Consider the following 23,247-nt stretch of genomic DNA (forward strand, 5'->3'; position numbering starts at 1 on the left):
AGGACAAGTATTGTACAAAAAACAAAAGGGGAGCTTCACAATAGAATCCATTTAGGAAACTAAATACACTTTAAAAGAGGTCTATAGGGCAGGACTTCTCAAAGCCTCAAATGGGACAACGTGTTGTAAATATTCGAGGGTTTCCTGGTGTTCAGGGTTTCCTGATTCTGAACATCTTCTAAACTTATTTTGGCTTAAACTCTTCTCTGGAGGGAAAACCTCTTGGGACCAATATTCCTTGGAATTCTCTTTGGGGAAGGCAGAACTAGAAGAAATTGAAAAGAGAGGGGAGAGAATGGAGGCTGGAGGTTAGAAAGGTGGCCAAAGGTCAGAAATCAGGGTAAGAGGGTTTGAATGACCAGTAGTTTTACATTTCATCCGAAGGCTATGAAGTCTGCATTGAGGATCCCCCATAGAGAAAAAGGCTTTCCAGGTGGTACAGTTGGAGAAGGAAATGGCCACCCACTCCAGTGTTCTTGCCTGGAGAATCCCAGGGACGGGAGGGGCCTCGTGGGCCGCCATCTCTGGGGTCGCACAGAGTCGGACACGACTGAAGCGACTTAGCAGGTGGTGCAGTTGGTAAAGAATCAGCCCACCAATGCTGGTAGATGCAAGAGACTCCAATTCAATCCCTGGTTCAGGAATATCCCCTGGAGTAGGAAATGGCGACCAACTCCAGAATTCTTGCCTGGGAAATCCTATGGACAGAGAAGCCTGGTGGGCTACAGTCCATGGGATCTCAAAGAGACATAACTGAGCGTGTGTGCGCGCACACACACACACACACACACACACACACATCACAGAAAAAGGATGTCCTCGCAGGCCCTTTCTATAGCACCATTTGATGGGCCAGGAGATCCATGGACAGGGAGTCAGGAAATAAGGTGCCTTTAGCAAGTCCTTGTATCACTGTGAACCCCATCTTCCACATCTACTTAATGGCTTGAGTTAAATACCTCCTTTCTGTGGTCTCAGTCAACTATTTTGTTCAATAAGGTGACTTCGATACCATCAACAATTATGATGTTGGATGTCTAAGGTATCACGTTTCCAAAGGCTCAAAAGTTTTCAAAGAACAGTGAATAATCGTGCAGAAATCCATTGTAAGTGGCAGAAGGGACCCTGGACAATCAAAGAATGGTGTAACCTTGAGGCCAGGAGAACTGTCAGCTTTCCGGTTCCTGCACACACCTGTCTCCTTCCTCCCCGGGGAAGCTCCGTCCCCAACAGTGATTTTCAACACTCTTGTCACGCATAGAATTAGCTGCTTCATGGCTCCAGCTGAATCACCTCGTGCAAAGAGCAAGAGGGAGGGGATCATGGCATGAAGTGGGGCTGCCTGCCTTATCACGTGTGGTCAACTGTGTAGCAGAAAATAAATTTAAGAAACCCAAACAATTAAACTGTCACTTCCCATTAGAGGAAGAACATTCAAAGATGCAACTAATAGGGGAAGAGAAACAAGGAAAGAAAGTATATTTGATGGAGCCAGTGCAGCGACGGCTTTTCCGTTCCCGGTCTACGATGGCAAGACAGCCTCTTGGGCAGGTTAAGACAGGGATTTGCTGTTTCAAACTACGTACACCAGGCACTGGCGAGGGCTGCAGGGGCTGGGGCGGGAGGGCAGATGAGAAGGGTGACAGCAAGGATGAAAAAGGGAAACAAATTCATTCATGTGGGAGACCAGTTGGTCTGTCGTGTGGCAAGAAAGATACTGAGAGCGCAAGAGGCAGTGGAAGGCAACTGCTTCTAACCTAAGAGGCGAAAAGGCACCTTGACATGGAAACTTCAAGGGCATCAGACAAGGCAGGGCTCGTTTTGCATCTGTATTTCTCTTTAGAGTTTTCAGGGTCTCCATATGTCTTATTTGATCTTCGAAAGAACTCTGAGAGGTACGCCAACCAACGTAATGATCAACACAGGTGAGACATGCGGTGACACAGTCGGAACGATGGGGCGTGTAGACGGAAGGGCAGGCGTCTCGAGTCCACTACAGTATGGGAGGGAGAAACAGCGGAAGGGGACAGAGAGGAGACTGCAGGGACTCTTGGGTGCCTGGATAAGAGTTTACACTTTACCCTGGATAAAAAAGAAGAAGAAGAAACTTAAAAGGCAATAGTAGAAATAATGAATTTTTCCCTGGGGATATCACCAAAGCTTCAAGAGTGGAGATTAATATGCTCAAAGCTCCCCTTTGGTGGTGTGAGCGGTGGCTGATGGTGAACATGTGGGCAGGAAGACTGGAGTCAGAGTCCAAGTAAAAGGTGACAGGGACCCAGTGACACAGAGAGGAAGGCAGTCACCCAGAGTCAGGCGGTTAAAGAATGGGCAGATCCAGAGGACCCAACGTGGAGCCAGAGATGGTTCTGTCTTACACAAGCAAGGCACCAAACAGCAATCAAGCATGTGTGATAAAGCGCTGATTAGCTTTCAGTTCTTCTAATTAGTTGATGAGAAAGTCTCCATTTGGTGCTAATAGATCTTCAACACCTTTTTGACACTTTTTAATGTCCCTTTAAAAGAGTGTGATATGCTAAGCCTTAGTAGAAAATAGCACCCAGTTATATTTAATAGCTCTGTGTTGTGTTTCCTCATTTTAATAATTTTCCTTTTAAGTTTGTGTGTGTGTGTGATTTTGCATGTTAGTTTACTGTTGCCATCTATTTATGGCAAGGGAAACCGGTTTCTATTTTTGGTAGTGATATAGCATTTCCTTTTAAAATGTATTTTCTTTTAAAGATGTAAAGAAAAGCACTGTGGGGGAATAAAGGTCAATCGTCAATCAGTTACATGTAGCATTACCATATGACCCAGCATTCTGGTGGGGCATACACCCAAAAAAATTGAAAACAGGTGCTCAACAACAACAACAACAAAAATTGTGCACAAATGTTCATAGCATCACTGTTTCCAATAGTCAAAAGCTGGAGACAACACAAATGTCCATCAAAGGATGACTGGGTAAGCAAAGTGTGTTTATCCACAATGCAATATTACTCAGACATAAAGGGGAATAAAGCATCAATACGTGCTACAAAGTGGATGAACTGATCTCATGTTGTGACTGACAATTTGTATTTCTGATACCACTGCTTAGAGGCAGAGGTAGGTATGCTTGGGAAACAGAAACACCCCTACATGCAGCTGAGCCAGAGATTTTGGCAGCTTTAATGAGTTCTTCCAACCAATTGCCCTAACCCAAATCAACCATAAAAGTTAATAGATTCATTTACGAGATATAACTTGATCTCACTGTTTTTTGGAGAAATGCTCAAATTAACAGAGAGCTTGTCATTAATTTACTCTTGCTCTTTCCTCTTGCCCAAGTATCCCGAATTTCTTGACTCTTTTTTTCCCCATCAAGGTCCAAGAATGACGGGGAAACTCTGTTCTCAAAGACTTTGGTGGAGGCACGTTAATTGTTCAGACAACTCCCCACAAGGCCATGTGTGAGCTACATGAATCACCCCTCTGCAAAGGATATTAGGTGCCTATGTGCACAAGTGTCTGTGCCTTTTGCAATCTGCTTGGTGCCCTTACTCAATCTGCCACAGCACTCCTCAGCTGCCAGGGAAGCCGATGGAAAGGATTAACATCCTCGCACACAGAGTTCTGCCCGGGCTTGACACCAACCCCCAAACAGGAGAACAGATTCCACTGGATGCTGCTGAGATAAAGAAGCAGGAACATCAACTGACACTTGCCTACTGAGAGCTTCGAAGCTTTTGTGAAATGTGAGGCTCAAAGTGTAAGGAAGATGTCACTTATTAAGCACCTACTGTGTGGTGGGGCTTCCCAGGTGGCTCAGTGGTAAAGAATCTGCCTGCCAATACAGGAGATGCAAGAGATGAGGGTTCGATCCCTGGGTCGGGAAGATCCCCTGGAGGAGGAAATGGCAACCCGCTCCAGTATCCTTGCCTGGAGAATCCCATGGACAGAGGAGCCTGGCAGGCTACAGTCCATGGGGCTGCAAAAGAGTCGGACACAACTGAGTGACTAAGAATAGAACTGAGGGACTAAGAACAGAACAGCACAGTATAGATGGGCCGTGAGCAAACCTCAAAACCCAGAGCCAGGGTTCTCATCCAGGCAACAGCTAGCAGGTCTGGAGACATTTTGGTTGGTCACAACTAGGGCTTGAGGATTCCACTACTAGAACCAGGAGAGAGGCCAGGATGCCGCTAGACGTTATATGGTGCACAGAACACCATCCCCACCCCCACAACAAAGGTGCGGAAGCTGGGAAGCCCTGTCCAAGAGCCAAACTAGAACGAGGTTCAAATCCTGGCCCTACCACTTGCCACCTGTGTGAATTCAGACACATGCCTTAAGGCTCTATGAGCCTCAGTTTCTTCATCTGTAAACTGGGGATGATAATGCAGCCTACCTCATCATGCTATTGCATGAATGAAGCGTGTTAGTATCCCCACTCGAAGATCCTTAACTTAATCATACTTACAACATCCCTTTTGCTATAAAAGGCAACATATCACGGATTCTGGGCATTAGAACATCTGTGGAGGACGATTATTCTGTCTACCACACTCCTTAAGGCTATTGGAGTAAAACTATTTAGGAAGCACTGAAGTCCTAGAAGTGTTCTAGGAAGGACTCCAAGACGAGGACTCAACTCCTCAATGCAGGAGCCCCTCGGCCAAAACAGAAACCTTATTACCATGAGAAGAACAAAGTCAGTCTTCAGGAAGATGGGGGTCTGGGTTCTGAGCTGGAGCATCTTAATTCCCTCCCAGTTGGGGAGGAGAATTAGAGCATTAAGAAAGCTTGGGTTTAAGCTTGAAGCGTCACCCCACCTCTCCATATTGGTTTGCTAGGGCCACCATACCAAAGTGCTTAACAATAGACTAGGTGATTTAAGAGAAATTTAGCCTCTTGGTTGTGGAGGCTACAAGTCTGAGAGCAAGGTATCAGCAGGGTCGGCTCCTTCTGAGGCCTCGCTCCTCGCCTTGCCGATGGCCGTCTTCTCCCTGTTATCTACGCACAGTCTTCCTTCCGTGCATGACTGTGTCCTCATCTCCTCTGTTTATAATGACACAAGTCACATTGTATTGGGACCCATTTTAACCTAAAGTATGACCTCACTGTACCTTAATAACCTCTGTAAAAACCCCATCTCCAAACACAGTCACATTCTGAGTGCCCCAGGGCTAGGACTTCAACATAGTTTTTAGGGGGACACAGTTGAGCCTGTGACACTCTCAAACAATAAACTCCAAGATATACCAGGTTCCTCCTATCCTCAGGTGAAGCCAGAGACACGCCTCTCTTCCCTGGAAACCATTAGGATTTGAAAACCTGGTGGGCTGCCGTCTATGGGGTCGCACAGAGTCGGACACGACTGAGGCGACTTAGCAGCAGCAGCAGGCACCAAGATGGGGAAGGAGAATTTCCCACTCTATAGGAGGGAAGAAAAGCACAGCCTCTACGTGTAAATCAAGCATATGATCCCACTGAGGCACATCCTTTGGAAAGCTGGGTCTTGAACGAAGCTCATTTAGGCATGGAGTATTCCAAGCAGGTTACGACATTATTTTTGTGCTTCTGCCAGTGACCACATCACACCCCCAAAACTAGAGGCTGAAACAGACCCTTTGATTCAATGCCAATGAAACAGGAGTTGCTTGGGAAGGTCTTGCCCTGGAAGACAAGGAGCCAGAGGGTGGAAGGTGGGCAGTGAAAGCAAAGCTGGCTTCAGCTCTCGTCTGCCTCTTATCATGGGAGGGGGCACGCATGTGGCATGCAGGTGGAGAATTAACTCACAGGAGAGAAGGGGAAAGTGCTGGGCTCAGAGGTAGAAGAAAGCACATTTCTATTCCATATTTTAGAAAAGGGAACTTCAGAAGGTTTTCAGCCCCATTTCAGGGCATGGCTGACATAGGACAGAGGAGACAACCATCTGCTTTCCTGCCCTGGAAAACCACTGCACACACCTTGGCATCAAAGACATGAGAGATCTCACTAATACTCTAGTGTGATAGCCAGCTGATACAAACGAGTACAACCGAGCTGATTATTAAGACACTGAAATGCCTGGGTTTCAATTGCCACACCTTCAGGGACTTCAAGTCCCTCTGCCATTCAGTCCCTACCTCAGTAACCTCCCCCCCTCCACCTTCTCATAAGCAGTCACGAAAGGACTGCTGCCCAACACAATGGGAGCTCCAGGATCTTACAAAGAGGGTCTGTGCTCTGACTCATCACTGACTGTCCTAGTCCCTTCGGATTGCTATATAACAAGGAACCAGAGACTGGGTGGTTTATAAACAACAGATATTTCTTTCTCACAGTTCTGGAGGCTGGAGGTCCAAGATCAGGGCACCAGGAGATTCACAGTCTAGTGAGGACCTGCTTCTTGGTTCAAAAAAGTAGCTCTTCTCACTGTGTCCTCACACGGCACAAAGGGGCGAGGGAGCTCTCTGGAGTCTCTTTTGTTGCTGCACTTCAGCCGCCAAGTCATGTCCGACTCTTCCCAACCCCGTGGACTGCAGCACCAGCCAGGCTTCCCTGTCCCTCACCATCTCCCGGAGTTTGCCCACGTTCATACCCACTGAATCAGTGATGCCATCCAACCATCTCATCCTCTGCCACCCTCTTCTCCTCCTGTCCTCAATCTTTCCCAGCATCAGGGTCTTTTCCAGTGAGTCAGCCATTCACATCAGGTGGCCAAAGTACTGGAACTTTGGCTTCAGCTTCAGTCTTTCCAATGAGTAGTCCTTTAAGACTGACTTTGATCTCCTTGCTGTCCAAGAGACTCTCAAGAGTCTTCTCCATACTTTGCAAGCATCAACTCTTCAGGGTCTCTTTTTATAAGGGTTCCACCCTTATGACCTAATCACCTCCCAAAGGCTTTACCACCTAGTACATGGGGGTTGGGTTTCAACATATGAATTTTGGAAGGTCGTAAACAGTTTATAACAATGATCATGCTTTATTAGTGGTTAAATATTTTGAAGCTCCCCCTACACCTCTTAATATCAACCTAAATCCCTCTTACTTTCACTTACAATTCCTTTTACTGCACCTACTCCAGCCACAGAGACAGAGGTCAGTCCCTGCCACCCGGGCAATATCCCTTTCAGGTGGCAGGGCAGTGACCATCACATCCTTATCCTGCCTTCACTTTTCTAAAGAAAAGAACAAACCTTTGCATCCCCACCGTTCACCACAAAGCCTGTGACAGGAGCCCACCTCCAGCCAACTAGGACATGGTTCTGTCCCACACCTCCTGGCAAATCATAATAGTCAAGTCCCACAAGATGATTTTCCACTGGGAAATTTTACACGTTAAAGCAATTCTTGAAACAACACTGATACAGACGCACTGGCTGAGCAATGCCGGGTGACTAAGAATGAACAATCAGAGAACTCCCTGCCAGGCTTCAAAATATTTATTATTCTTTTAGAAATTCAAATCATTTCACTGTACTTTATACTGGGATCCATCATTTTCTGAGGTTTTCCATTTACACAATGAGAAATATCAAAGAGGTTAAGATGCACAGCACCCAGGGAATATAAAAGTGTGGTGTGACTAAATTAAATATATTCCACAGCAGATGCCATAAAAGAGATGCACACTAAAACAATGAGATAACATTTTCACCAAGTCAATTAGAAAAATTTTTGTTTCAAGTGCTGGCCATAGTTAGACTACAGAGGTACTTTATCATAGCTATTAGAAATATCCAGTGGTCCATCTTTCTGGAAGCCAATTAGCAGTAAAGGACTGTTAAAAAAACAGCCACAGTTAACATAAAAATAATCTAATAAATGCACAGCTTTAGAGGATTTGTGAGATTCAGAGATGTATAAAGAAAATAAAAACCACCTTTGATCTCATCTGCAAACAGGTACTATTAACGTTTTGATATATATCCTTCTAGTCTTTTTGTCTATATCTTATATATAAACACATATATAAAATATACATATTGATTAGGTAACTTCATATATAGCTTTTAATTTACTGTATATTGTATCATGTAATTCATATGTAATTATCAATACAACTTATTTATAAGCATTTTTATCTGCTACATTTTCCAGTCTATGCATATCAAGATTTACTTGATAATTTCAATTTCTTCATATTTGTTGCTATTAAACACAACACCTCAAATAAAAAAACACCTCAGTGGACACAGCTAGGGAAGGAGAGGGTGGGACAAATGGAGAAAAGAATAGTATGGAAACAATACATTACCGTACATAAGATAGATAGCAAGTGGAACTTTGCTGCGTAACACAGGGAGCTTAACCCAGTGCTCTGCGACAGCCGGGGGGTGGGATGGGGTGGGAGATGGGAGGGGGGCTCAGGAGGGAGGGGACATATGTATACCTGTGGCTGATCCATGTTGATGAACGGCAGAAATCAACATAATATTGTAAAGCAATTATCTAATTAAAAAAAAAAAAACCACCTTGGGAAACAGCTTTGCAAGAAAAATAGGTTGTAAGCATGCATAGTGATGAATGTTAACTGGACTCATTGTGGTGTTCATTTTGCAATATATACAAATATTAAATCATTGCATCATTTACCTGAAACTAACATAATGTTATTTCAGTTATGCTTCAATTTAAAAAAAAAAAGAATAGTAAACAAGGGGAGGGAAAAAATGAATACCAATTAACCAAGGTGAAAACCAACAGTAATTAACTAAAGGGCAATCTGACCATAAAGCTCGGGTCTTCACCCGGGCCTACCATCTTCAAAATTCCATAGGCGGAAGCCATGCCCCTCAGCTGGCGCTAGAGCCTCTGCAAGCACATCCTTTTCTACAGCTCCCAGTGTCTTCCCATAGTGGCTCTGTCCACTCGTCAATCAACACGACAAGTCCTCAGCCCCACAAATATCTTAGCTTTACAACAATTCACTTAGAAAATAAGGGGTTTTGTGTTCGGTTTTTTTTTTTTTTTCCCAGTCCAAGGACTATAGACATACAAGACAATAGGGATCTCGAATGGCATTCACTCCTTCTGGCAAGAATTTCCTAACGTGGAAGAGACAAGATAAAGCAGGAGACATCCCGCCATTTGTGACAACAGACTAGAAATCGGCAAAAAATTCAGTGTTTTGATTTTGAGAACCGCCGTCCAGAGGAAAACCCAGGAGCTGTCAAGGCGTCCCTGGAGCCTGACAGCCTCGAGGGACAGGTTAGGGTGGGGTGGGGGGTGACGTGGCCCCCTCCACACTGAGGCTATTCCTCTGGCCACTGTGCTGGATGATGACCTACAGGCAGGCACGTGGGTGGTGGCCTGTTCCCGGATCCAGAGTTCTTGACTTTGACCCTAGGGCATCTTCCCTGGCCTTTATCCCCCACCCTCAGACCTTTGAAAGAGGTGCTCCTTTCTATAGTCTCATAGCCCCCAAATCATTGATGCATCACTCAGGGCATTAACTGCATGTCTCCTCCAACTAGATTCTGAGTTACATGGAAGCAAATAACCTTTTTTTCTGCGTGTGTGTGTGTGTGTGTGCGCGCGTGCATGCACGCACCTGCATTCTTTTTATTGGAGATAGTAGCTTTACAATTTTGTATTCATTTCTGCTGTGCAACAAAGTGAATCAGTGATATGTATCCCCTCCCTTTTGGACCCCCCCTCACTCCATCAACCCACCCCTCTAGGTCATCACAGAGCACTGAGCTGAGCTCTCTGTGCTATATAGCAAGGAAGGAAATAATTTGATCACAGATATATCTATAGAACATTTGGGCCCAGGTTTTACAGGCTCAGTGAAGAATGAACATATTCATAAACCAGTAAGAATAAATCAATTCCAAGGAGGCTATGAATGGGTTTCAGAGGGTCTGTGTGCCCCTGAAATTGACATGGTATCAGATGAAGGCTCCTGAATATTCCTCTGGGGAAGGGCCCATAGCTCTCATTAGCCTGTAAAGTGATCCTGACTCCTCCTCTCCCCAGATAACCCCAAAGGATCTTAAATCCCTTGGATGAGTAGGTAGGCCTAGCTTTGAGGTGCCAGTGATTTTCAGCTTGTATTCGAGCGTGAGCTTTTATTTTGCTTGGGAAAAAACAGACACAGTTGGGGACCAATGGAAAATGATTAACCTCTTTCAAGTCAGTGAGATTTTAAAACAGGAAAGAGATCCTTGTAACATACCAACTTCAGCAAAAATCACAAAGGGAAACAAACTACCATCCCAATTAACATTTTTTCTCTTTGAATAGGTAACAGGGTCACCTCCACGGAGAGAACCAGGCATCGTGCATTAATTAAGCAAACATTCTTTCTCTGCTGCACTGTATTTTCTGGATTTTTTTTTTTACTCTGCTCCTGCATACCTATTTCTAATAAATGAATAATTACAAAAAAACCATACCCGTTTCCATCATATGCAAAGTCGTAAAATTTGAATGGAAAGGCAAAGCATTTGGAAGCAATCGGGTTGTGTTTGCTCCTTGGGAGGTGTGAGGGGAAAACAGAGGAAGAGATAAACAATGGAATAGTACCCAGAGCAGTTTCTGCCGTAAGCAAATGTTCAAAACACAGGGGAGTACAACAGACAGAAAAGGATAATTTCCTAGCTGAAACATCAGAGAGGGGTCTGGCTGTCTCTTTAGGATATACAAAAGTATTACCAAAGTAATATGCACACAAACAGGAATATACTTTAATAAGTAATGATGATTAACTGAACTGCAAAAAACTTCCCTTTTTGAGATCATTGGCAATTACTCTAAACGTCGTCTTCTATAGATGAACTTCTCAGCCAAAAACATTTCCACTAGTAAATATGATGCCAGCTGACCTACTTATGTTCATATTTATGTGTGTGTGTGTGTGTGAGTTGATATATACATAGGTTTTATGCTTTTCAAATATCACCTACCCTTCGGAATGATGTAAAGTCCTCTGGGGATTTAGGGTGATGATGCAGGGTTCATAAATTCCTCCCCCATGCCAGGCAAATTTATACTGAATTACTCACCCACTTAGAGAAAGTGAGGATGTTGGTTTTCAGCCAAACCCAAGGGCCTAAAGTATCAGGATGTGGGGATTTTTAGAAATTCAAGAACTTGAGAGGTGCAGAGTCTCGGAGTTAGAAAGGACCCCGGAGGTGACCCAGTCCAAGCTTGCCAGTGTGAGTCTGACTCTCTGTTGTGTCCCTGACAGATGGCAGTCACTCTGGGCTCAGTCAGGTCCAACAGACACATTATTCTATGAAATATCACAGTCTTCTATTAGAGACCTAATTGCCAAAGCTTATTCTTCGTAACAACCTTATAATTTCACCCTCTGGTCTCAGTTCTATCCCCAGAACAACAACAACAACAAAATTAAGACTTAACTTTCTACCCTGTAAGAGCCCATGGGGTATTTGAACATATCTCTTATCATCTCTGAGATTTATCTTCTCCAGGCTGAATTTTCCTAAATATTTATTCTGAGACTCTCATCATACATTATTTAGATACTACATAATCCTGGAGGCTCTTCCTCTGGACCTACTGAAGTTTTTCAACATTCATCTTCAAATATTACCCCCCCCACAACTAAGTCAAGTCTCCAGATGCATTAATGTTGCGAGACAGCATCCGGTGGACCAACTAGCCACTGCTCCTACACCTCTGCTAACAGAAGAAAATTTTGCTCCAGTGGCAATTATCCACTCTTGGAGAAAAATTTTGATTATTAATTTCAATCAGTGATGTTCAAGAGATGGTATATGACTCAGTTTTGGCCAATGAAATGTAACAGGATGTCTGCTCTATTAAAAGGATAGAGGGAGGGCCAAGAATAAAGTCTTACGTCTCTCCCTTTTCTTCCTTTTATGAACGCTGGCAGGTGAAGATGTGACAGCTGAAACAGAGCAGCCATACTGTGACCAAGGTGAACCAACATCTGGGGAAGGCAAGACAGAGGAATGGAAAGGACCTGAGCCCTCAACGGGCTACTGGGATACTAAACCAGACCTAGGGCACCTTGTTCAACAATAAAACCAAATGTCCTAATGGTTTAAGCCCATGCTGGTCAAATACTCTGCGACTTGGAGCGGAAGGGACTCCTAACAACAGAAAAGGTATAATAGAACTATCACCTCTCTTGATTTAAACATTATATTTCTAGACATGTGGGCTTTATTTTTTTTATGAACCCTATCACTTCTTGGGACCTGCTGAGTATCTTGGTCAATGCAAAACAAATGAGGAAATAAACAAAAATCCTGTGATTGAGGATCACAATTTCAAATGCTTGCAGAGACCATGCAGTTAACATAAATGTGTGAATCTGATTACATGTGAGGTAACAGGGAGTGAGGAGGGCTGTAGGGAACCTAAAAATGAATGCCTTGTCCAAAGACATTAAAACTCAAGCATTTAAGAATACTATGCTGGTGAAATAAAATACTGATGCATCCATGAGCCAGATCAGGAGGCAGTCCACTGGTTCATGATTCTTACAAAAATCAATTTCAAGTGAATTGGAAAGTCACATCTCCCTCTTCCTGCAAGAATGTATATCCTTAAACCCTTCAGTGCAGTCTGTAGTATGGGTTCATCATTTCAATCTGGAAAGACAGTTTTGAATTTTACTTCCATCATCCAACATCTTAAATCATTTCAATTAAAGCAACCAGATTATTAACATCAAAATCTATATTCCCTCTTGAATCTAAGCCTCTTCCCTAAACCAACTGGATTTACAATCATTAATTTAAAAGGATAATAAAATAAGAGGAAAAGAATAAGATCACAAGGATTCTTCAGTCAAATATCTTTGGGGCTGCCAGGTGGCCTCAGGCTGTCTCAGAGGCGCTTAATCCTTGGCAGAAAGAAAATGAGAAACTATACATACACGTCCATGGGCTTCCCTGGTGGCTCAGATGATACAGAATACGTCTGCAATGCAGAAGACCCAGGTTCAATCCCTGGGTCGGGACCATCCCCTGGAGAAAGGAATGGCTACCCACTGCAGTATTCTTGCCTGGAGAATTCCATGGACAGAGGAGCCTGGTGGGCTATAGTCCATGGGCTTGCAAAGAGTTGAACATGACTGAGTGACTAACACACACACATATATGTCTAGACCCAAAGCCCTAAGCCCAGTGCAAACATGTATTCCAATCGGTGGAGTTATTTACCATAAAGGTCACCTCTAACAGTCACTTTCACACTGGCCACATTTAATCTTCAGTTTGCCAAGATAAAGCTCATAGCAACCTAAAAACTCAAAGAAAGCTTCTGGTTGTCCCAGTTCAGAAATTATGAATCATTTCATGTTGGACTCTCCCATCTAAGAGTTCTATGAGACTCATTTCCAGTTTCTCCCAGAGAATAGCCTCATATCACCACATTACCCTTCAGGTTGTTATAATATTATTATAATTTTATTATAATACCCCTTCTGGTTATTAAAAAGCACATGTACTATGGGCTTCCCTGGTGGTTCAATCAGTAAAGAATCCGCCTGCATTGGGTTCGATCCCTGGCTTGGGAAGATCCCCTGGAGGAGGGCCTAGCAATCCAGTCCAGTATTCTTGCCTGGAGAATCCCCAAGGACAGAGGAGCCTGGCAGGCCACAGTCCGTGGGGTTGCGAAGAGTCAGACACGACTGAGCAACTAAGAACACACATGTACTTTGGAGAAAAATAAAAACCACGAGATATAGACACAATAATAGTAACATTCCTATAAGAAGTATATATTAAGAGCCAATCACTAAGCTACATACTTTATATCTATTATCTCATTTAAATCTCTAGGAAGCAGGTACTATTACTGTCCTCATCCTAAAGATGAAGACACTAAGGCTCAGAGACATGAAGCAACTTCCCCATGATCACCCAGAACCTGAATTTAAACACAGACAATCCAACTCAAGGTTCAACGTATTAACCTTGCTGTAATGATATTTTTTAAAAAATGAAAACACCCATGAACAAACCACCCAAAGATAATCACAGCTCACATTTTGTTATGTTTCTTCACAGCCTTTTCTCGAAGGCAATAAAATTTTCAGAGCTGGAGAGAGGTTTTAAAAGATATTATCTCCCTAAACTTTCATTTTACAGAAGGAGAAACTGAGGGAGAGAAAGCTGAAGAGACTGTTTCAAAGTCACACTGCCATTTGGAAATGGAATGTAGGTGCTCAGACTGTTTGTCTAGGGTATTCTGGGGTCTTCTGACTCAAGTTCACTAACTTGGTAGTTAGCGAACTCAAGCTAACTAACTTGGTAGTGGCTTCCTGGAGGACCATGTTAGAAGAATTTAGGGCTTGTGGTCAAAAAGGACAAAATGCCACCGCGGATTAGGGGTGGCAGCTGTGAAGGTTGCAACGTGGCTGTGTGCACACCTCCAGTTTTCCACCTCTCAAGGAGCAGTCTGGGAGAGAAGGAAAGCGACCCTCTTAACAAAGGCCAGCTTCTTTCTTTATCGTATCAGGGGTCACCAACCCCAGTGCCTTCAGGACCAGCTCTATAACATGAGTGAGTGAGGTGAGCAAACTGGAGTCTGAAGGCAGGACAAGCTTCAGGCCCATTTAAGGGGGTGCTCAGTCGCTTCAGTCGTGACCAACTCTTTGCAACCCCATGGACTGTAGCCCACCAGACTCCTCTGTCCATGGGGATTCTCCAGGCAAGAATACTGGAGTGGGTTGCCATTTCCTTTTCCAATTTAAGGGGGAGAGGGGCACTATTCATCTCCAGCCACCTGTCACTATGGGAAGAAGCAAGGCTAGTGTTACCAGGCCTTCTGATTTTCCCAAAGAAGCAGGAAATTTGGGTTCAAAAAAATAATAATAAATGTGATACCGCCTAACTTTAAAACGTTGGCAAGTAATTCAAATTTAAATAATTAAAGGGCAGTGTAGAACAAACCACAGTAGTTAGTAACCTTATAACCATTCCTTTTCATGATGGCCTTATCAGAAGCCACCAAGCCCCTGTTACAAATCCGAGATTTTCCACACTCTCTTTCTCTCTGTCATTATCTTTCCGTCTCCCCTTCACTCTACCTGTTAAGTCACTTCAGTCGTGTCCAACTCTGTGCGACCCCATAGACGGCAGCCCACCAGGCTCCCCCGTCCCTGGGATTCTCCAGGCAAGAACACTGGAGTAGGTTGCCATTTCCTTCTCCAATGCATGAATTGAAAAGTGAAAGTGAAGTCGCTCAGTCGTGTCCGACTCTTAGCAACCCCATGGACTGCAGCCTACCAGGCTCCTCCGTCCATGGGATTTGCCAGGCAAGAGTACTTGAGTGGGGTGCCATTGCCTTCTCCTCACTCTACCTAGAGAAGCATTTTCCATGTGAGGCTACCAAAAAGAAGATGAACACTCCCCCAACACCGCCAGACCACATCTATCAAGGGTCCAGGTGATGAGCAGGGACCCCCAGGGCCCCACAGAAAGGTCACCGTGCCTCTCAGGGTGGTGGTTCTCCATGACTTCTGTGAGGAGGAGTGATGACTACATTTGACGTGCCTCATGGAAAAGGCTAAAGATAGGCCTCCCCACTCACTCTCCCAGGAACCACCTGATGCCTCTACATCAGGATCTGAGTGGGCTCCGTCGACCTTCTGATGTGCATGTCTGCCCTTTCCAGGAGCTTTCTGAGTTTAATGGGCAGGCTCATCACTCCCACCCAAACTCGGAGCTGCCGGGTTACGAGTGCAGCAGCCTCCTACAGGTGAGCTGTTCCTCAGCAGAGTTACGGAGGCCTTTCATATGGAAGCCCCCAACGTCTGTTAATCCTCAGGATGGCTAGTGATTATCTGCCCACTAGAGAGAAGAGGAGACTTGGCACACACCCATGAAATCAGTCAGCATTTGGGAACAAACACTGGGTGGAAAACCCTGACCCACAGCATGGTAAGTTCTTCCAGAAACTGCAGCAAGCTGGCATCCAAACCAGTGACTTGATTCACTCAGTCGCCATATATGTACCCAGAAACAAAGGCAAAAAGCAAAGATCAGTGCAAGGTGCCCAAAAGAACACGCATCTGGACCAGAAACCAACCTTACTAAAGATGGGAAAAAATAGAAGAAAAGTTTAAATCATTGTGGTATAAACAGAACATTCTGCACCATTTAAAATCATGTTTGAGAAGTCAATTTAATGATAAGGAGGAATTCCAAGACTACACAATCAAGTCTGAAAGAAAGAAAAGCAGGTTGTGAAATATAACTGGGTCAAAATCAGAGAGAACACATTCAGCTGCCTCCCTCTTCTGCTCCTAAGACACAGAATTTATAGATCAAACTTGAGATATCTCAAAATTTAGAAAATGCTGCTTGAAAATAAGGGAATCACAGAAATAGAAGGTGCTCCCTAAAAATAAATGAATCAAAAGATGAGACTCTACAATTTCAGGAGGAATCAAAGTGCATGGGGGAGTAAGTCTGATATGAGCCATGGGAGCAGAGGTCCCAAGATCTACCAAGGGGACAAGGGGCAGGACTGGACCCCAACCATGCAGCTAACCGTGAATGGGGACAAAGTGCCTGCACCACCCACCATGAGTCACAGCCATAAGCACGTCCGTGCATGTGTAACGGGGCCAGAATGAGAGCGCCTACAGGAGACCAGGACCCAAGCCTGCACCACAGAGTGTACAGAGCAGGAAAAGAGCTCTGAGCTGAGCTGTTGACAAGAGCTCTGGTTAAAAAACATACCAGCTTATAGCTACAGGGCAGAAGAAGCCATAAAACTGCCTTGACAATAAGTTCACAAATAAAAATTCGAGAACATGTGAGGATATCCAACGATCAAACTCTACAAAACGGAAGAATTCATATGGGAAGAAGGAAAGATGCTAGAGCAATCAGAGGAGGACTTCATAAGAAGTATTTTTTAAATCCTCAAAGAGACAGAAGAGATTTACATCCACAAAGTGAGAAGAGGTTTCAATAAAACAAAAGCAGGAAGGTATGAGAAGGTATTGTTTCAATAAAACAAAAGCAGAAAACCGTTATGTATCTTAGAAATAAAATGAATCAGTGTTGAAATTTAAGACTCCACAGATAGGCAAAAAAATAGACCAGACACAAATGAAAAGAGCTGGTTAACTAGAATAAAGAATTGAGGAAACGCCATAGAAACACAGCACACAGAGACAGAGAACTTAAAAAAATGTTTAAGATACACAGAGAAATTACTGAGAGACTAACTACAAGACAAAGAGAAGGTTGGCTGAGATTCTTCCAGGGTAAACAAAAACCCTGGATCTTCTAAGAAAGTCCACAGGAGGCAAAGTACAATAAACAAAACAATACACACACACACAATATAATCCTGAACTTATAACTAAGTGGTGGTGGTGGTTTAGTCACTAAGTCGTGTCCGATTCTTGTGACCCCGTGGACTGTAGCCCGCCAGGCTCTTCTGTCCGTGGGATTCTCCAGGCAAGAATACTGGAGTGGGTTGCCATTTCCTTCTCCAGGGGATCTTCCTGACCCAGGAATGGAACCCGGGTCTCCTGCACTGCAGGCAGATTCTTTACCAACTGAGCTATGAGGGAAGCCCTTATAACTAAATACATAGAGCTTAAAACTAAATAGATCCAAGAGTCCACAGTGGTTACCCCTGGCGATAAGATTTAAAGGGAGATTTTTATTTTCTTCTTTAAACTTTAATACACTTTCTAAGTGCTCTGTAATGAAAAGACATTATTTTTATAAACTGTCTGTGGAGGAGGAATATCATTATTTCAAATATACATATACACATAAACACTTTGAAAAAAAAAAAATCTGTCCTCAAGGAACTTACACTCCAGTAGAGGAGATAAAAAGTATATATAGAAATAATATATAAAGCAAAACCCACGCAGTAACTGACATGGATGGATGTAGCTAAATTGTAAGCCTTGCCTCTTCCCTCCCGTGGAGCAGTTAGGAATAAGGGGGGAAGGGGAGGAGGTGAGGACATTGAGCAGCGACATAAAAGTCCAGTGTCTATGCTTGATTTACTAGGGCTGTTACTAAAGCCAGAGCGGATTTCATGTGCATGGGAACAAAATGGCCAGACCAAGATAAGGTTAGAACTCCATCAACGTTCAGCATTATTTTCACCTCTAAATTAATTATATTTCAAGACCACCCAGTGATAGAAGCAAAAAATTAATATCTCCATCATAAATTAAGTTAAACCACAAAAATCTGCCACTTCCCACATTTCAATTACTACAACGCTCTGTTCTTTCCTCCCCTCACCCCGCTACCAAGGGTAAAGAAGTTTGGGGAAAAGGTTAAGAACTGGGGAGAGAGGCATAAATTTAATTGATTTAATTGATAGTCAAATTAACTGCCATTCTTATTCACCAAGACTGGATCATGTTACCAATTTAGAAGTGCAGACAACACAGGTATGTGCTGGGCTTTACCAAATGATGTCATCTTAAGGGGGTACGGAGAGGTCTTAGTGGTTTGGGGAGACTCAGATTCCATGGCCACAAGACCAAGGACACACCCAACCGAACAAGGCGATGTCCATGACTGCTTCTTCAGAGCCAAACTGCAACTCCACAGAAACAGGCGGCAAAGACACAAGCCAACTCAACGTGTTACTAATGGAAGGAAGGGCTATTCACATCCCAGACGATCTCTTTCCTTTAACACAATCAGGTTTCCTGAAATCCCACTCCTCAACCCCACTCCTCTTAACATCACTTGCACATCCCACATAGGGGACCCAACATATACCCTAATGTTATCCCACGGCTTCTTTGATTTCCTGCCATCAAGACCAACTCGGAAAGCCCCAACAGTAATGAAGACCATCCAACTCCTTTCATCATTTTTGAGCCAAGGCACCCTTTTATTCCTCTCCTCTCCACCCCCTCTTAAATCAGTTTCCATCTTTACATCTCTGAAAACATCCTTTCTCATTTTCCTCTCACCCTATCCTGAGGTCCTTTTTCTTCTTTAAGTGGGGTCACACTCATGTCCAATCCCCATAAGGCAGTTTAATTCCACAAGAGAAGATGCTTCCACCCATATCCTCTGGACTTCTCAAAACTCCCTTCCTAATACCCTCTTAGAGGTCCAGTAAGTCAGAGCCGGACATGGACGGGTCACTGCATATGAAGGGGAGCCCATTTCTGTTCCTGCTTCTTTGCCTATAGTCAGATGGGTAAGTCAGGCAAGAGCCCGAGCCCCACACCTGGCAACACTTCTCCTAGTCAGCTTTTACCATATTTCTCCACTGATTGTGCTGGGCCCTAGTCGATACAGAAATTTCACTTTCAATATGGCTCCTGTTTAAGTGCATGTTGCTCCGTCAAAACTTCAGAAGGGAGAAGGAATCAGTGGTGATATTTAAAGCCCAAATCACACTCCAAAACCCTGCTGGGAAATGCTGTTCTCCTCCTCCTTTGTGCGTTCGTCAGAAACCAGAGGACCAGAAAACCAGAGATCTAGTTCCATCATGTATCGTGTGGTCTTAGCTAAGTCTTTAATTGCCCTGAGCCTCAATCTCTTCACCTGAAAGTTACAGGATGCTCTAATAGACTCTAAGACCTCTGCCAGTTCTGAAATGGCCACATATCAGTGGCAAGACACAGCTGTTTCCTACTTTTTTCATCCCAGAAAGGAACCCCCCCTCCAAAACTGAGAGGTGGCTGGGAAAATATTCAACCACACAGGAATTCTGCTAGGTTGCAACCATTTAAAAGGAATGTTTAATAAGATACTACATCGGTTGTGTATTTCAACAGAATGTGCCGCAGCCCAGGAGACCTGAAAGAATTAATACGGTTCCCAAAGGAGCTTGTGGGAATTGCTGAGGCAGAAGTAGTATTTGATTTGATGAATGTAAAAGTGCTTTGAGAGCATCAGAGGCAAAGTGCTATGATAAACGTCTGCTGGCTCCATTAGGATGTCTCCTGCTATCTAATGAACACGCTCCAAAAAGGTCTCGGGGCTGGGGGTGCCCACACCACACAAGTACATTCACACTTCCCTTCCTGACATCCCCCCCACCATTTCTCTTCCAGGGCTTAGATAGAAGCACAGAGCACCCACAAACACCAACCGTCCCCTTCTTTCTCATTCTTCACCTTGCTTCTTTTCCACCTGCTCTTTGGCACAGTTCTCAAACCAGGCCCTCAGAACATCTCACTCAAATCTCCAGACCCCTCTTCTCCACACCAACACCCCCAGGTGATCCACAGAAAGACCCCCCTCCCACTCTAAGCCAAGAGATCTGGACACCTTTCCTTCACTGGGACACCCTCCAACTACCCTTTTCAAAATCCATCCTTGAGAGCCAACCCCTCCATCTGAGGGCCTCGGAGCCCCGGGCAGTCCCATCCAGGTAACAAGTAGGAACACCCAGAGCCACCATGCTCTGGGTCAGCAGTCCCTTCTCTCCACTCACAGCCACTCCCTTGGAGAAACACAGACCTGTGTGCCATTAGCCCAGGGCTCCTCAGACTTCCCCCCACTTCCTCTAATTGTAGAGAGTCTGTGGAAACATGACATTTTTCTGCCTTTTTCTGCTTTACCTAAAACTTTGCATTTTATTCCACAATATTCCCACGTTTGATCCTTTAAAAATAGTTTCCGTGGCTTTTAGTAGGGGAAAAGATAGACATTTGCCACAACACAATCAGGTAAAGCTGATACTGCAGGAATATAAACCTTATTGTTTCAAGTTGCCCCCAGGCTCACCTCCGTGCACCACCTAGCCGTCTCTAAGCATTCCACCACCCCATTTACTTCTGCATTTACTGAATTCTTCCTGGCACACCCAAGCTGCCTCCGAGTATCTCCACTTTCAAAACCAAAGCAAAAAGCGTTTCCATTCAATTCCAGGTTGGAGAAGCAGGACCTGGCTCTCCCCAGGGTCGGTGGCCACAACCCCCTTTCAGATTAAGACGGACGCCAGGAGCTCCCGAAAATTTGCAGTGGCCGCCATACGCCTGGCACGCGCTGGGGTCCTGACGGCCCATCGCCTCCCAGCCTTACCTTGTCAGCCATGATCATAGATGCGCCCCCGTGGATGCCCAGGATAGGAATGAAAGTCTGTGAGGAGATAAAATCCAGCATCTGGGCCACAGCCTCCTGGTCGGTGTCATCCCCGAACACCAGGCCGTGGATGCGTGCCCCTGACATGAGGTCACACACGTGCGTGATGAGGCTCTTGGGATCCGTGCGGTTCATCAGCAGCGCCACCACGTTCACGTCCAGGGGCAGCCCGGCTGCCTGCTCGGGGCCCCACAGGTTTCGCAGTTCACGCTCCGTCACGTCGTGGCTGTGACCCAGCAGCACTGCGATGTTCAGCGCCGGGGGACCCTTCTCCGCCGCCGCGCTCTGCGCCGGACCGCGCCAGACCAGAAGGGTCGGCAGCACCAGCAAGGTCCAGTAGCCCAGTCTGCCCATAGTCGCCACTTACGGTCCCTGCAAGGTGGAGAGGAAGAGTCAGCGCCGCGGCGGTGCGCGAGGGTTCTAGAGGAGGGAGTTTGCCCACCCAGCCCCTTGCTCTGGGAGCCAGGTACGGAAACCACCCCAGGGAGAGCTCTTGGAGTCTCTGACTCCATTCCCCATCCCCTGGCCATCCACGTCCCTCGACCCATCTGCAACTCAGCCCACAACTCCAATCCGAGCTGATTCTCCGTAACTGTCCTCAAACCCACCTTCGCATTCAGCCTCCTCTCTCTCCTCGACTCAACCCACATCTCCCACCGCACTCCCCAAGTGGGACCACTTGGCGACTGCCCCTGACGTAGGCGCACCGAGCAAACCCTCCACCCACCCCTCTCCCACCCCCGCGAGTCCAAGTTACCGACCCCGCCCCCTGCGAACCCGGCGCAAACTACCGACCAGCCCCAGCGTGCGGAGGCGGCCGAGCGACGGCGCAAGGCTAGTTGACTGACCCCGCCCCCTGCGAACCCACGGGGGTTCATCACCCACCTGGCGCCACTCAGCACCCACGGCAGACCCCGCACCTCTCGAGCAGGGATCGCCCCAAGCGCATGGAATTGAGGACGCTCGCTCGTGCGCCCGAGAATCCAGGGTGCCTGGAGGAAACTTAAGGTCCGCCTCACCTTGCGCAGAGGGGCCAGGAAGCAGCCCCAGGACCCGCCCCCTACACGCTCGCGGGCACACACAGGCTCAGACACACACATACACACAATCTCTCACGCACGCCGTGTGCAATGCAGAATTCTGGAGGGGAGGCACGTCCCCCCAGCAGGCCGACGCGTGGGAGCTGGCAAAGAACGTGCGTGGGGCTGGGTGGGGTGGGTTGGCTCCCCAGAAGCTCTCCGACGGACGTGAACTGTGCAGCACTGGCCCACCCCCCACCCCAGGCTTTCCCACTTTAGATTCTGTTACCAAGTGTTAGGTGCACGTGGGCAGTGGGCCGCGCACCCTCACAGGCACGCGTGCATTTCTGCGCACCTCCGCAAGCCCGCAGTAGAGGGGCCCAAGGCCATCGGTGTCCACACACGTCCTCCGCCAGTGCCCACACATGGACCGCGCCAGGTGCACGGCCGCGCCTGCCAGCAGATACCAGCGTCGTCGGGCACGCGTGCTCAGGCGCGCGCCCCTCGGGCCAGGCGCTGCCTGCCGCCGGGGGGAAGTTGGGGCGAACTCAGCGCGGGCTTCGGCGCTCTTCGGCGGAGCCCCGCGAGCGCGGAGCCGCAGCGCCCCCTGGTGCTCCCCCAGCGCCTCGCTCCTGCTGCGCCCTCTCCCGCTTTCTCTCTCTCGCTCCCTCTCTCCCCGGATCCTTCTTCTCCCGCTCTTCCTCCGGCCGACCGTTCCTTCTCCCGGAACCCCGGGGCCCAGATTTCCCGTTGGGACGTACCTGTAGCCAGAGAAGGTCGAGGATGCGGTGGGGCGCGCTGCGCGCACGAGCATCTCGGCCGCCTCAGCAGCCACCGGGTTTAGCGGGTTCCCGCATGCTGCGGCCCCCGCGCGCTCCCCTGGCCGTCCCGCGCAGTCCGCATCGCCCCCACGGGGGGCGGCTATCCCAGCCGGAGGCTCTGCAGCAGGGCTCTACCGAGGCGGAGAAAGAGACGGAGAGACAGGGTCAGCCCACGGGCGGGGGGAGGGGAGGCAGAGGGACGGGGGGAACTGACTGCAGTCTGCAATGCTCACACAGCCCCCCCCCACCCCACCCCCGCCCCCTGCGCGCACAGTGGGGGCTCGGCCCGAGCTGGGAAGCTGAAGCTCCGTGCCCGAGACGTCCCCCAGTGCGGCTCCTAAAACCGTGTGGCCGAAATGGAGAGCTTCACTCCCGGGGCGCACAGGAGAACCGGAG

General features: G+C 46.6%; 1 protein-coding gene across 2 annotated transcripts in view; it reads right to left on the bottom strand.

The window, feature by feature from the left end:
- The window catches only part of GRIN2A (glutamate ionotropic receptor NMDA type subunit 2A), a 457,913-nt gene extending 434,949 nt beyond the window's left edge, over nt 1-22,964 (bottom strand). For both annotated transcript variants that reach the window (XR_009733472.1, XM_061401104.1), the window contains exons 1-2: nt 22,792-22,964; nt 20,952-21,383 (exon numbers count right to left, since the gene is read on the bottom strand). Coding sequence is in view for 1 of the 2 variants with exons in the window: in XM_061401104.1 (XP_061257088.1) it covers nt 20,952-21,365 (414 nt within the window). In the remaining variant the exon portion in view is untranslated. The remainder of the gene's footprint in view (nt 1-20,951; nt 21,384-22,791) is intronic.
- Between the last annotated feature and the right edge of the window lie 283 nt (nt 22,965-23,247).

The sequence above is a fragment of the Bos javanicus genome, chromosome 25, assembly GCF_032452875.1.
Source record: "Bos javanicus breed banteng chromosome 25, ARS-OSU_banteng_1.0, whole genome shotgun sequence".
In the NCBI taxonomy this organism is placed as follows: domain Eukaryota; kingdom Metazoa; phylum Chordata; class Mammalia; order Artiodactyla; family Bovidae; genus Bos; species Bos javanicus.